Source organism: Engraulis encrasicolus, chromosome 7 (assembly GCF_034702125.1).
Source record: "Engraulis encrasicolus isolate BLACKSEA-1 chromosome 7, IST_EnEncr_1.0, whole genome shotgun sequence".
Taxonomy (NCBI): Eukaryota; Metazoa; Chordata; class Actinopteri; order Clupeiformes; family Engraulidae; genus Engraulis; species Engraulis encrasicolus.
In genome coordinates this window covers 15986695-15999980 of record NC_085863.1, presented here as the reverse complement: position 1 = coordinate 15999980, position 13286 = coordinate 15986695, and the positions used below count along the sequence as shown (strand labels likewise).

At 41.0% G+C, this 13286-nt stretch overlaps 1 protein-coding gene across 3 annotated transcripts in view; it reads left to right on the top strand.

Annotated features, from left to right (window-relative positions):
* The first annotated feature begins 1282 nt into the window (after positions 1-1282).
* pof1b (POF1B actin binding protein) overlaps positions 1283-13286 on the top strand; it is a 39230-nt gene continuing 27226 nt past the window's right edge. The window contains exons 1-2 of one of the 3 annotated variants that reach the window (XM_063202954.1): positions 1283-2103; positions 2391-2465. In XM_063202954.1, the coding sequence (XP_063059024.1) occupies positions 1753-2103; positions 2391-2465 (426 nt within the window). In that variant the 5' untranslated portion in view covers positions 1283-1752. The remainder of the gene's footprint in view (positions 2104-2390; positions 2466-13286) is intronic. The other 2 variants (XM_063202952.1, XM_063202953.1) reach the window with 2 other exon arrangements.

The following is a 13286-nucleotide window of genomic DNA, read 5'->3' as shown; positions in this document are numbered from 1 at the left end:
TTTAGGGACCTGATGTCTAAACATGATCTGGAGAAGCTAATACATGCCTTTATTTCTAGTAAAGTTGATTACTGTAACAGTCTTTTTACTGGCCTCCCCAATAAAACCATTAAACAGCTTCAACTTGTACAAAACGCAGCTGCAAGGGTTCTTACAAAGACAAGGAAGTTCGACCACATTACTCCAATTTTAAGATCGCTGCATTGGCTCCCAGTAAGCTACAGAATTGATTTTAAGGCTATGCTACTTGTGTTTAAATCACTAAATGGAATGGGACCCACATATCTACTGGATATGTTTCAGCTGTATGCACCAACTAGGTCACTAAGGTCAACGGAGAAGAATTTGCTGGTGATTCCAAAAGTCAAAACAAAGTGTGGAGAGGCAGCCTTTAGCTTCTATGCTTCAAAGCTTTGGAACCAGCTTCCAGATGACATAAAAAATGCACCCACTATTGATAGCTTTAAATCTAGACTCAAGACAAAGCTGTTCTCAGATGCTTTCCCCTAGCTTAAATTACTTATTCTTATTATTTTTATTTTTTATTTAATTTGTTTTATTTTATTTTATTTTATTATTATTTTTACCTTATGTTTTATCTTAATGTTTTTAAATGCTTTTTGACTCTAATTCATTTCCTTCTTTCTTCCCTGTTTCCTTTCATTTACATTTGTTAACTTTGTGAAGCACATTGAGTTGCACCTGTGTATGAAATGCGCTATATAAATAAACTTGCCTTGCCTTGCCTTGCCTTATCATATCAACATGATGACAGTTGTGAAAAAAAACTTCCAAAAGAGAAAAGGGCATTTTTTTGTTCTGTACAGGGCATGTTGAAGCTATCTGTGCACACCTGCAGTAGGTATCTTAACATGAGCAAACCATGATCATACTGTATTCACAAAGAACGATGAATTGTGTAGCTGTTTTGTGGTTTAAATATGTTTAATAGTTCACTAAGGACAACTAAATGCTCTATGCACTGCAATTTTGTACTACCTGTACACAAATAAACAACAAAAGTGGAATGATCCTCTGGCATGCACTGTTCCACTCAGATGCTCCTTTTTCCTCATACGAAATGGGTGCATAATGCCTGACATGAATTTAATATAACACTTCATGGCACACCTGTACAAATAGACAGCAAATCTCCAAAGTGCGTCATTGATATCAGGCTAAAAAGAACACAGTACTTGTACCTCCAATATCGAACTAACTTTACATCAGTCATACTGAGACCTTACCTCCTTTGATGTGACCTGCCTCCCCGATCAAACATCATTACTCTTCTCCTCCTCTGTCTCCCTTCGTTTCATACGGGTATTTTTTACCCTCGCGGAACGGGATGGGAATGTGCGCAACTTTCTCGTGCGTTCCTGGCGCACAAAAATGTCGCGCAGAGCAGCCTATAATTACGCATCTGGTTTTCTTTTATTTTGTATCTTTACTTCAACTGCATATTTGACTACACACGACACCCATCGTAGTTCTGCATGCCTACGGGAGGTGTGTCCTAGGAAGTATTTGCATAATAAGCCCTCTGGACGTCCTTTGAACACCGCCTTTTTCAAGGAAGTGGTGTAGGCTAGTACAAGAAAGACTGACGCAGACTGTACATTGGAAGTTCCCCGTATCTCAAGTCGTTTTCTTTTTCTTTTCCAATTGGTTTTCTCTATATTATTATTTACCAACCGGAGAGGCGTCCTGAAAATTCAACCGCGTCAAGGGAGAAGTTAACTTTATGTCAAGATGACGCTACCGTATGCCCAAACTTCAACGACGTATCGTACACTTAACGTAGCATCGGAGCCTACGACAACACTGCTATCTCCAGCTGGAAGTGATCCTGGAACAACGTACAGGACCGTGAGCCTATCCTCCCCGGTACAATTTATAAATGGCGGTGCCATTGATGGAAGTATGTACGGGAACATGCGTTACCTGGTACCTGTCCAAATGGTTAACCAAGCGCATGTCATGCCACAGCAGGTAATGACACCTGTATACCTGCAGAATTACGGCATGCAGAATGTGGGCTTTCAACAGCGAATAAGCGTCGGCAGTATGGACGAAACTGACGTAATTTACCGTCAAGTTGAGGTGAGTTCGGTTCCCATGCATGGTTATGAATGTTTTTTTTTTGGTGTTTTGTTTGGTGCGTAATTGAGTATGGAGTGCCATACGTCGCCATTTGTTGTAGCCTAAACAAATAAAAAGTTATACTGCACAAGTAATACATCATATAGCTTACTGTAGGCCCTATGCCTAATATCCCTGTGGCTATTTGGCCTTCTTTCCTCTGATATGCTTTTGAATTGCAATGTTGTGCACTAGTTGTGACGGAGGGAGACATCTCTTGTTTTATCATGCACGCTGTGCTTCTACAGGTGGAGAATGGGAAAGCGCCTTCAGTTTTCAGCCAGACGCCAAGTCCAGCCAAGAGCCCAGAGCCAGTCCCAGAGGTAGGACACCCCCCGCCCCCCGCAACACACACACACACACACACACACACACACACACACACACACACACACACACACGCGCACACACACACACACACACACACACACACACACACACACACACACACACACACACACACACACACACACACACGCACACACACACACACAGACAAAATCTCTAGGCTCTGCATATTTAACCCCTTAGCGCAGGGCCCATGTTATAACCATGGCACCTGTCACCAAAATTGTAATGGCTATGTCTTAATATGTTACTTATGGCTCTCAGCACTGTCATGGCAATGTTGTTATGATGTAGTTGAGTATTTTCAGCAAATAGTGAATAGGCCCGCCGGCGACCCCATCTGCAGTAAGAAGAGGCTACTTTTGATGTCAACTTACAGTAGGCCTAATACTGGGAGCTGTATTTACCTGAATGTCATGTTTTGTGATGCAGGCAATGCTCTGCAATGTAGTGGTAGGCCTACAGGGGTGGATTTCTGGAAAGCGTAGTTGTTAGCAGTTAGCAACTTCGGTAGATGCCAATAGTTTAGTTTAGTTTAGTTTAGTTTAGTTTAGTTTATTTAGTTTAGTTCAACAGGGACCACCATGCACAATACACATTGATTACAGAAGTAAAAAGATGGCTTGTGCCAGATTATAGCTATATAGCTAATTTCCATCTGCAGTCCCTGGACAGGTAAAACAAATATTAAAATACAATAACATAACCAAGATATAAACAAGTAAGCACATCCATAGGCCATAGGTCAAACACACACACACACACACCCACACACACACCCCCACACACACACACACACATTAAAATGGCATACAGTGTGAGTCATATTTTAAAAACATATGATTAATGTTGACAAGACTGGTTGGTTAATATCCATTTTTCACACCCCTTGAGAAGGCCTGATAATCAGTAATACTTTTTAGGTTACTGGGTAGACTATTCCATGTTTTGGTTGCCCTGAAGGAGAAGGCTGACTGAATGGGAATGGGAAATTGCATTGCAACCAACAAAGTAGCTAACATAGTTAGCAACTACGCTGTCAAGAAATGCACCCCTGGCTTGATTGGTATGTCCACCATCAAGTAAACACATAGGCCTATTTATGCTTGTTTTTATTAAGATTTGTTTTTGGGCTTTATTTTCAACTTGACAGTGACATAGAGAGGAACCAACAGGGAGAGAGAGATGTGGTAGGCTTGAGGGAGAAATACTGAGCACTTGTCTTTGCTGAATAAGTAAACTCCAATATCCTGGTGCTCTTGAAGTCAAACGTAGACAACGTAAGTTAGAGTAAAAGTCTAAGTAAAAGGTAGGCAGAGTCCGATCATCAAAACTTGGTGGCTGTTAGGCCTACTTCAGGCAACTCTTGCATAGAGACAAGGAGGAGTAGGCAGAGGTGGAACGTAACTAAGTATTTTTACTTCGTTACTGTACTTAAGTAGTTTTTTCTGGAATTTGTACTTACTTGAGTAAAAATAAAAATGCAGACTTTTACTTTTACTCAAGTACATTTTTTGACAATTACTTGTACTTTCTACTCCTTACATTTCTAGGAGAAGACTTTGTTACTAGTTACATTTATCCTTGGTTTTCCTGTTGTGTTTCGTGGATATTTCAGTAGCCTCAGCTGCGGGCAGGGAGGTGGGACCAAGCCCCTCTTCCAAATTGACACCCAGATAGAAAATATACTTTTAAAAACATTAACAGGACTCCATAGTCATGTTCAAATGGAACCGAAAACCGTTGCAGACAATTTTTCCTATTGTATCAAGTAGGTAGACATGGAGAAAGACAGCCAGTGCGCGTGTAGGCCTACTTGTACTTTTGTACTGAAAAGTACATTTAAAAGTTAGTACTTAGGACTTTTACTTAAGTACGTTTTTGGTAAACAACTTTTACTTTCACTTGAGTAATTTTTTCGCAGGGTACTTCTACTTTTACTTACAGTTTTTTCTGATTGCTAAAGCTCAATTTTCGCAACTTTGGCTGCTTTTGCAAAACTCTACACACAACTACAAGAACTTCACACCGATCTAGCAAAGCACTGTAGATGTGTTGCAAAATCAAACTAAGGTTGAAAAACGCTATACACTTTTGGAAAATGTGCATTTTTGTGTCAAATCATTCACACAAACTTTCTTATAATAAACACACACACACAGCAACTACACACATGCAGTATAAATGATACACACATTTAGCTTGTGTTGTCCTCTGCACAATGCAAATCAATTGTAGATCACACTTTTGTCATGAATACATGAATACTTGTGGTATAAAAACACAGGGGATGAGACTTCATTCATGGATGTTTATTTACGTTCCCCAGAGCAAACTAAAAATATGTTTTTGATATGTAATTCAAATATACCAGAAAACACAATGTAAGTCTAACAAAGGAAATTACTGAACATCCATATTCCTTGCTGGATCCGACAATAACATTTCATTGACATCACATACTATGTCTTCAAGTGCAAGACAGCGGAGAAAGTCTCACCTTGTATCCAGCCCTGACATGCCGTCTGGTCAATATCAGTATGGACTCCTACAGCATAATCAAAACTAATTGTTGATTACCTGCATATATCAACATAGTTGTTTTATATGTTCTGAACCTTGTACATGCTTCATGTGAATTTTGTTTCTTTCAACTAGCCATGATATTGCAGAGATGCTCACATTATTTATATTTGCAAAGGTTCTGCCATGTTCTATTAGGCCTAGGGAATTTCCTGCAGCCTTATTGTTAGCCATCACCTATTCAGAATGTTGGTTTCCTGCTCAGGTGTGAACACAGTTGTTCTCTGCCGCATGCTCTCAGAATTCTAGTAATTCTGTAAAGTAGCAATTCCATCACTTGTATATTACTGTATTACACACATTAGGCTACAGTCAGTATATACCCTACTATGTTGTCTTTCATATGCACTGTCTCTCTACATATTTGCTATACTCTGCTGTTGAATATGAAATGACTCTACATACCGGTTCTTAGGGTGAAATGTTCTGCTTATGCTCGCTACAGTGTAGCTCAGATTGGGTTGAACCCTTTGACCAGCTTTCCTGTAGCTCATGCCATGGTTGATGACATGGTTAACGAATGTGTCATCTGTGATTACGTGTATATGCATTTGTCTTTCTCCATTTTCTCACCCTGCTCTGATCCTCAATCTTCTGGTGTTTCTTTCTCCTTCCATTATTTTCTACACGGAAAGCTTACCTGTGACTTATTTAAACAGCATGCCGGTTGCCAGGTGAAGAGATTATCTAAAGGTGCTTCCCCCTGTCACATGTTGTGTAAGAATTGGTATTATAGTGTACAAAATATCAACGGGTGTGTTTATTTTTTCTAGGAGTGTGTTCATATTTTGCAAATTGTGTGCAAAGCAGTGAGTTGTGTTTACAGTTCTGCAAAGTGTGTTTTATAACATTACAAACTGAGTGCTAATCCGTTTTTGTGTTATCAGTTTGGCTGATTTGGTTATAGGTTTGTGCATCTGTGTGAGGAGTTCAGCAAAAGCAGCCAAAGGTTACAAAAAATGTGCTTTAGCGAACAGAAAAAACTGTAAGTACACAACTTCAGTACTTCTTCCACCTCTGGTAGTAGGCATATTTAAATTAAATACCCTTCATTTTAAAGGTACAGATCTAAAAACAGCAACCGGTTTTAACCACAGTCACGCCCTGATGAAGACCCGTTGTGGTTGAAACTAGGGACAAGCTAAAAATGATGGCCTGCATGTTGTATAGGTAATTTCGGTAAACCCCCCCCCCCCAAAAAAAAAAACAGAAACTATACTTTGTAGGTCCTGTCCAAAGCTACCTCCTAATATTACCTTTAAATGTATTTGATTGATTGTAATGAATCAGATATTGTATGTAGTGTCCCATATGTTCATACTAATTCATTTGTAAAGCTACGGTAATTAAAGCTGTTTGGCAGAATTGTGGTAGATATGCTGCATTTGGGTATCACTTTCAACCCATATTTATAGGTCTATTATGACCTATTTATGACCAAAAGTTAATCAAAAATATATCATTGATTTTAAAAACATGTGCCTCTGGCCTTCAATTAGCTTAAAGGACCATTTCAATATGCTGTTGTATTGCTCACGCTATCCTTGACTTGTCAGTACCCAGTGACGCCACATTTTTTGGCTCAGCCCTTTTCGAGATGTGGGCTATTCTAATGGGGGCAGTGTTTGTTTAATTTTTTTTTTTAAATAACATAGGTCTAATCCAAATATTTTCCAAAAAGGTACCGCTGTTTGCTAGTTGTCTGCTGATGTCGTATAACCTTTCAGATGTTTTTGGGAATAAATAAAAATGTGTTTTTGAAATGTAAACAAAGCGCTGCCCCCATTACAATGACCAGGATCTCGGAAAAGGCTGAAGAAGGGAAAAAAAGACTCAGGTACTGACAAGTCCAGGGTAGTGTGAGCATTACAACTGCATGTTGAAATTGACTGAACTGGTCCTTTAAGTAATAGTCTGCTGAAAAAATATTGTGAATTAACTTTTTTTTCTAAATGGATGTGTCATTTTGCAACCAAGCTCTTAATTTGTAGCAGCAGAGTGAAATATAAAATATGATATAAAAAAAAGGACATACGCACTCCGCGCTTCTAAATTAACAATCCGGTGCAACCAGAGCAGGACTAAAACATAAGCAAAAAGGGAAAGAAATCTGGTGCCACACGGATGTCTATTTTCTGTAATTTATTTTTTAGTGCAGTGAGACTAACGTTTCGACATGCGTCTTCATCAGAGTCCTCTGATGAAGACGCATGTCGAAACGTTAGTCTCACTGCACTAAAAAATAAATTACAGAAAATAGACATCCGTGTGGCACCAGATTTCTTTCCCTCTTTGCATAAAATATGATATATCACAGGCCTATACTTTTATTTCATGGCAGTGAAATTATTATGTTGCCGTGATTTTAATTAAAAAATGATTCATTGTGCTGTGCAGCCCTACTCAACCCATACCTAAGTACAACGTTGCCCAGTAACAGTTAACCTGCAGGGTGGAGGCTGAGGGCAAAAAGAGCTTGCATTCCCAGCATAATGTACCAGTGTTTATGCCTGCAGCTAATGGTTTTGGCTGAGCAAGCTTGTGTGTGTGTGTGTGTGTGTGTGTGTGTGTGTGTGTGTGTGTGTGTGTGTGTGTGTGTGTGTGTGTGTGTGTGTGTGTGTGTGTGTGTGTGTGTGTGTGTGTGTGTGTGTGTCTGTGCGTGCGTGTGCGTGTGTGTGTGTGCGCGTGCGCGCGTGCTTGTGTGTGTGTGTGTGTGTGTGTGTGTGTGTGTGTGTGTGTGTGTGTGTGTGTGTGTGTGTGTGTCATGCAGGGGTGTGTGTTCTGTTGCCACTCTGCCCACGCATGTACATGTATCATTGTGCTCAGTAGACTAAGTCAACATATCCAAGAAGGGTGTGATGAGGGTGTGTCTCGTTTTAAGAGCCGAGCGATCCATCATAAATCAAATACTTCAATCTCCACATTGTCTCAGTTTACTGTGAATTATTTCAGTGTTTTGTTTTTTTTGTGTGCAAGCTGAGAAAATAATAGGTTTGCCTATTGCAAACGCATATTATGACAAAATAATAGGTTTGCCTGTTCCTCACAGCTCAGTTGTCGTTCTGAGAGAAGATACCTTTACTAATAGTTGTCAGGTCCCAGTGTTTCCCACAGACAAAGTAGCATTGTGTGGTGCTACAGACAAAAAGTCAGGCCTGCACAAGTATTATGTATATACCCCCATTGACACTGTATGTGTGACTGTTGATCAATTTGTGGTGCTTGATTTTCATTTTGTGGTGCTGTGCCACTGAAACGGTCTATCTATTGGGAAACTCAGACCTTTGGTTTGGTAATAGGTAGACCCAGAGGTGTATTTGTGAGACATAGACAGTGATGAGGTGGTGTGATGTGTGAGTAACCATTTCTGGTCTCTGGTCTCACGGCTGGGAACCATAAACAGATAACAGGCCTGCAAAATCATCCCACCCCTGAGTACTGTCATCACTGTTGGATTATTACCGTAGCTCAGGTTGTGGCATGCAAGACACTTTAGCTGACATGTGCCTGTTTGTACTAGCGTGCAAGTGTTAACCGTTCGCACTGAAACAACGCCAGTGTTTGTGACTGTGAGAGTGATGTTCCATCCAAAGCCTTCTGTTACGTAAGAGGTGGGGAGTGGATGATGTGGGTATCTTGTCTATTAAGGTGGGGTTTAACCACCTTTCTGATAAAACACATCTGACATGGGGTCAAAATACACTGTGACGAACACACATATACAGTATAAGGATAATTCTGCCTCAGTTCATCAAATGCCGCCAGTGAGTGTGCACATAATATTTGCCTTATATAACAGGTGTTGTATCTCTATGCAGCAAAGCTGTGAAAAGTTTTGTCAGTTTTTTATCGTTTTTGTTCTGTGACTTGTTTTTGCTGAAGTCAGTTGAATTGCAGTAGACTTAGCTGCATCTAACACCTCTGACAGTCTGACAGGAAGTCTGACAGGAAAACTGAATCACCTGGCAAGTACTACTAGGCGCATACAGTACATGTAGAGGACATATGGTTTGAGCAAGTCTTGCCTGAGGGAGAATTCAAACATCGTAGATTTCAGCATTGCTTTTGCTCAGCCTCAACATGATTTGTGATGTTTCGAGAATTTTTTTTTCAACCGTAAAATAATTTGTAGAAAATAGTTACTGGAGGGCATGCACTTTTCGTTGGTTCTCCCTTTCTCCGTGTGCAGCATTGCATGCTATGAGATATGTGGCTCATTAATTCTCCACATTGCTCATTAGTGTCGCCATTGGAGTCAGTGACGTGAGGCAGATGAATTATATTAAGGAGATAGAAAATGCAGTCCAGTGTATGGGTAAAACTTTAAAAGAAAAGTATTGATTGGTCAAAGGTTTGCACAAAGTATTTGAACTCTCGTCCTGACTCTGTCCTGTATCTAGCCTCGTGTGTGTGTGTGTGTGTGTGAGTGTTGGTTTATGTCATCTTCACAAGGACCTCCCACCAAGAGCCCCATTGCCTCACGTCAGAAATATCCAAAGCAGCAGATTAGTTGGAATGGTAAGCATTTCTGTGGAAGGCATTCCCTAGTCAACCCTGCTGCTCTTTAATTTCCAACCACCACCACCACAGCAATTCTGCCAGTCACTGCTTTAGATGGTGGCGCATTTGCAACAACTGAGATTCTTGTGGCATCTGGATAGAACATGCACATTTTTACCAAAGTGTGACATTTTACTGCAGCACGCCACAGAGATACGGGGCAAAGGAAATAACTTGGATGAAATGACGTGTGGACAGCAATGATTTTTAACTCAGTGGGATGTTAGTCTTGTTAGGAAAGTTGTAGGAAAGATGTTGTGATGGAGTGACCATCACTAGGTTTGTGAGTGTGCTCTGACTGTCAAGCCTGGTGCTTTGGCGTCATGATAAGAGTATACTGTACATATTCTCCCCTGAGCCGCTAGGTAGAAGACGGACAAGGCAACGTTTGTCCTCTTTACTACGGATGCAAACAAAGAGACAAGCAACCACTCATGTACGTAGAGATAGCGACCACAATCCTGCACAAACCATATTGACACACATGACATCACCACTTTACACTCGGAGCAGTTTAAAGGTTGTTTTATCCCCTGTCACAGTTGGACACCAGGCAGGTGTAACCTTTCTTTGACAGCCATGTGTGGAGGCTCATGTGTCAGGCTCATGTCTCTCTGTCTCTCAGCGCCTATGCGCAATTACAGCTATCTTTAGGTAAGTTAGGCAACCTTGTGCCTTAAAATTGAGTGACGAGGAGAACGTGCAGGGTGCGCCGCCCAGGTATTATCAAAGTGTTTCAGCTGTGTCTAATGTGACGTGAAGACTGTAATTACTCTGTCCCCAGTGCAGAAGTCTTTACTAACGCTTCATTACACACGCATCTGTGCACACACTGAATGGAGGTGGATGTGATGGTGAAGGATGGATGGATTGCTTTTCAAGACCTCAGTACATACATTTGTCTATGTGAAAGTCCCATTTTTTGCCATTGTGACACACACACTGCACCACGGCAGAGAACGAAACCCCATTTTGCCTGAAGTGATGCAGGGAAGCTAATGCAGTCATGTTCAGGGTACCTCAGTCACATAACAACACAGCTGGCAATGTCTGGAATGAATCCAGCATCCTTAACCAGTAGCCCATGACAGCAAGCATGCATGCTTCAAATGCTCAGTACAATATCGCTTAAACATACTGTACGTCGCTGTGTGTGCTTTGTACAGAAATCATGATCTCTGCCAGAGTCGCTTCTTTATTTGCTCAGCGTGTGCAGATTCAGACACGTTGACATACACGTGACTTGTTTCCGGAAGGCATGATTGTGCTGCGGCACACAAGCTGTTTTGAATACTCAAATAATAGTGTGCTGCTTTACCCCCGCAAGTGAGACGCAAAGAGTTGTAATTACCCTGCTCTAATTCATTTCATTATTTTACCTGCACAGCTTTTCTTTTGAGGAAAGTTTACCTTCTAGCTCACTTTAATTAAAGTGCCCTACATTTGGCAACTTCAGTGAGTGAATAAAACATGTGACACCAGGTAGCAGTCTTTCTATAGCAAGAGGGATGCTGACTAGTAGACTACAAGTATGGAGGTAGTATTTGGGTGACTTTTGTATGGATTTGATTCTTAAACCTTGAGCTTAACGCTTGTAACAAAGTTTTATTCAAAGCTGTATGATATGAAGTGAATGTACACTATTAGACGCCCAACAGGTGTTTCGCTGACAACTATAAGGCAGCAACATCTGTTTTGTTTTACGTGCCACAAATTTGAAAAACACACATGCCATAATGTCAACTACTGTATGATGTAGTGCTGAGATGTCAGCATCAGGAAAAAGAGTAGAACACCTGCTATGTAGTCACACACTGCCTGTGCACCCAGACTTTGCTAATTTATCAATTATCTGATTTGTCTAATGATCTGTGTGCTTATTGAGAACATCTTGCTGAGAAAATCATCTCTTATCCAAGTAAGGAAATGAACAAACACATAAAAAGTCGCTACACAAGTCATATAAGGAAAGTAAGAAATGTGCCATATGAACAAGCACACATAGCCTACACATTGTATAATGTGATGTATGATGTTTATACTGTATGTTGCCATCTCGCCATTGTAGATGGAATGAGTATGTGTGCCTCACTCATACAGAATATGGGGAAATAAGAATTGATATTAAGACAGGTTGCCAAAACTTGCCACGGTGATGATTGCTATAAATATGGCCTGAAAGTCTCACAACTGAAGGGCACAACATTATTTGTTCCGTGTGATTATTAGAGCCTGTTTTCATTTGTGGTTGGGAGGTCGAGGTCTCAATGAAATCCTTAGCTTCAGTATTCAGAGAATCCTTGGTGAGGTAGACACACCTGTGTGGGGCTGTTAGTTATGGACTATGGGCTTTTACGGTATATGGATAGTTAGTCATGTACTTCTTTTAAGACAGTTACATTTGGAAATGCAGTTGTTGCACTCTGCTGTGCTATGAATATATGGAAAATGGTACGTGTATAATTAGAGCCCACCTTTCTATCATGATTGGTTGAAGAAGTTCAGAGTGGGCTAGACACACATACACACACCCTCTGGAGTGGTGCCAAAGTCATGCCATGCCTTTAATGAAAGGCCACCCCTATCTCCTTAATGGGGGCAAGGAAGAGAAATATGGACGATAAAAGTGCCTTCCTCACATTTTTTCTGTATCTCGAATCTTGGGAAGAACTCTGTTACTTGCATTGAAACAGATGGCACACTAAGGCAAGCGATTGCCAAAGCAGTGTGAATCGAGCGCCATATCATAAATTGTGTCAGTCTTGCTCAATAGTGGAGTTAGACGCCATTTTAAACCATTGCATGAAGCCATTGCATTGCAAGACGCCATTGCATTGCAACACCTCTGTTACGATCAACACCTTCTACAGTATATAACCAGTTACAAAGCACGTTTCTCAGCTGTCGCATAAGCCCATTGCTATGTTTAATCTTCAACTTCTTAGTTATGAAGGTGTGTTAATTCAAGGGTTACATCAGATCGTTATTTGGTATCAATGCACATCAAAATCCACATTTTGGAATTCGTTTTTCAGTAAAAAAAAGAGAGAGTAGAATCGAACCAGTATCCCTATTCTTATGGTAATTGGAAATGTTGGCCAACCCCTCTTTTTCTCAGACTCCAGACCTCTTGGCTCTGTGAAAGCTGAGAAGCTACTGTGCATTCAGGCCAGTGCTCACAGGGAGGGTGGCAGGGGGGGGGGGTGTTCTCTGGTCCCGTTGTGTAAGCGATGCCTGCCTCACACTCATTGCGTGACCCAGTTCTGATCTCTCCGGTGCACAGGTGGCTCCAGGCTTTTGCCAAAACACCAAAACAAACAAGACAAGTACGATGGTTGACATACAGTAGGGCAGCCTAAACAAGTACCATGTTTTGTGGTGACAAATATTTCAGGGGATAAGTCAAACCCTTTCTCACGGCGCATTATAAAAACCATAACATTTTTGTCTGTCTCTCGGGAAGGACTCTGTCGTTTGGATCGAAGCCACCAGCTTGCAAGCAGATCCAGGGAGCCTACTGGTAGGCTGGGAAACCTGAAGAGAAAAACAAGTCATCTGTCGAGACGAGAGATAGAGAGCTCTGCTCTATTACTGCCGGTCTGTGTAACCCTAACTTGCCCCATTTGAATAGCACAAGTGTCCCACAGTAGCTA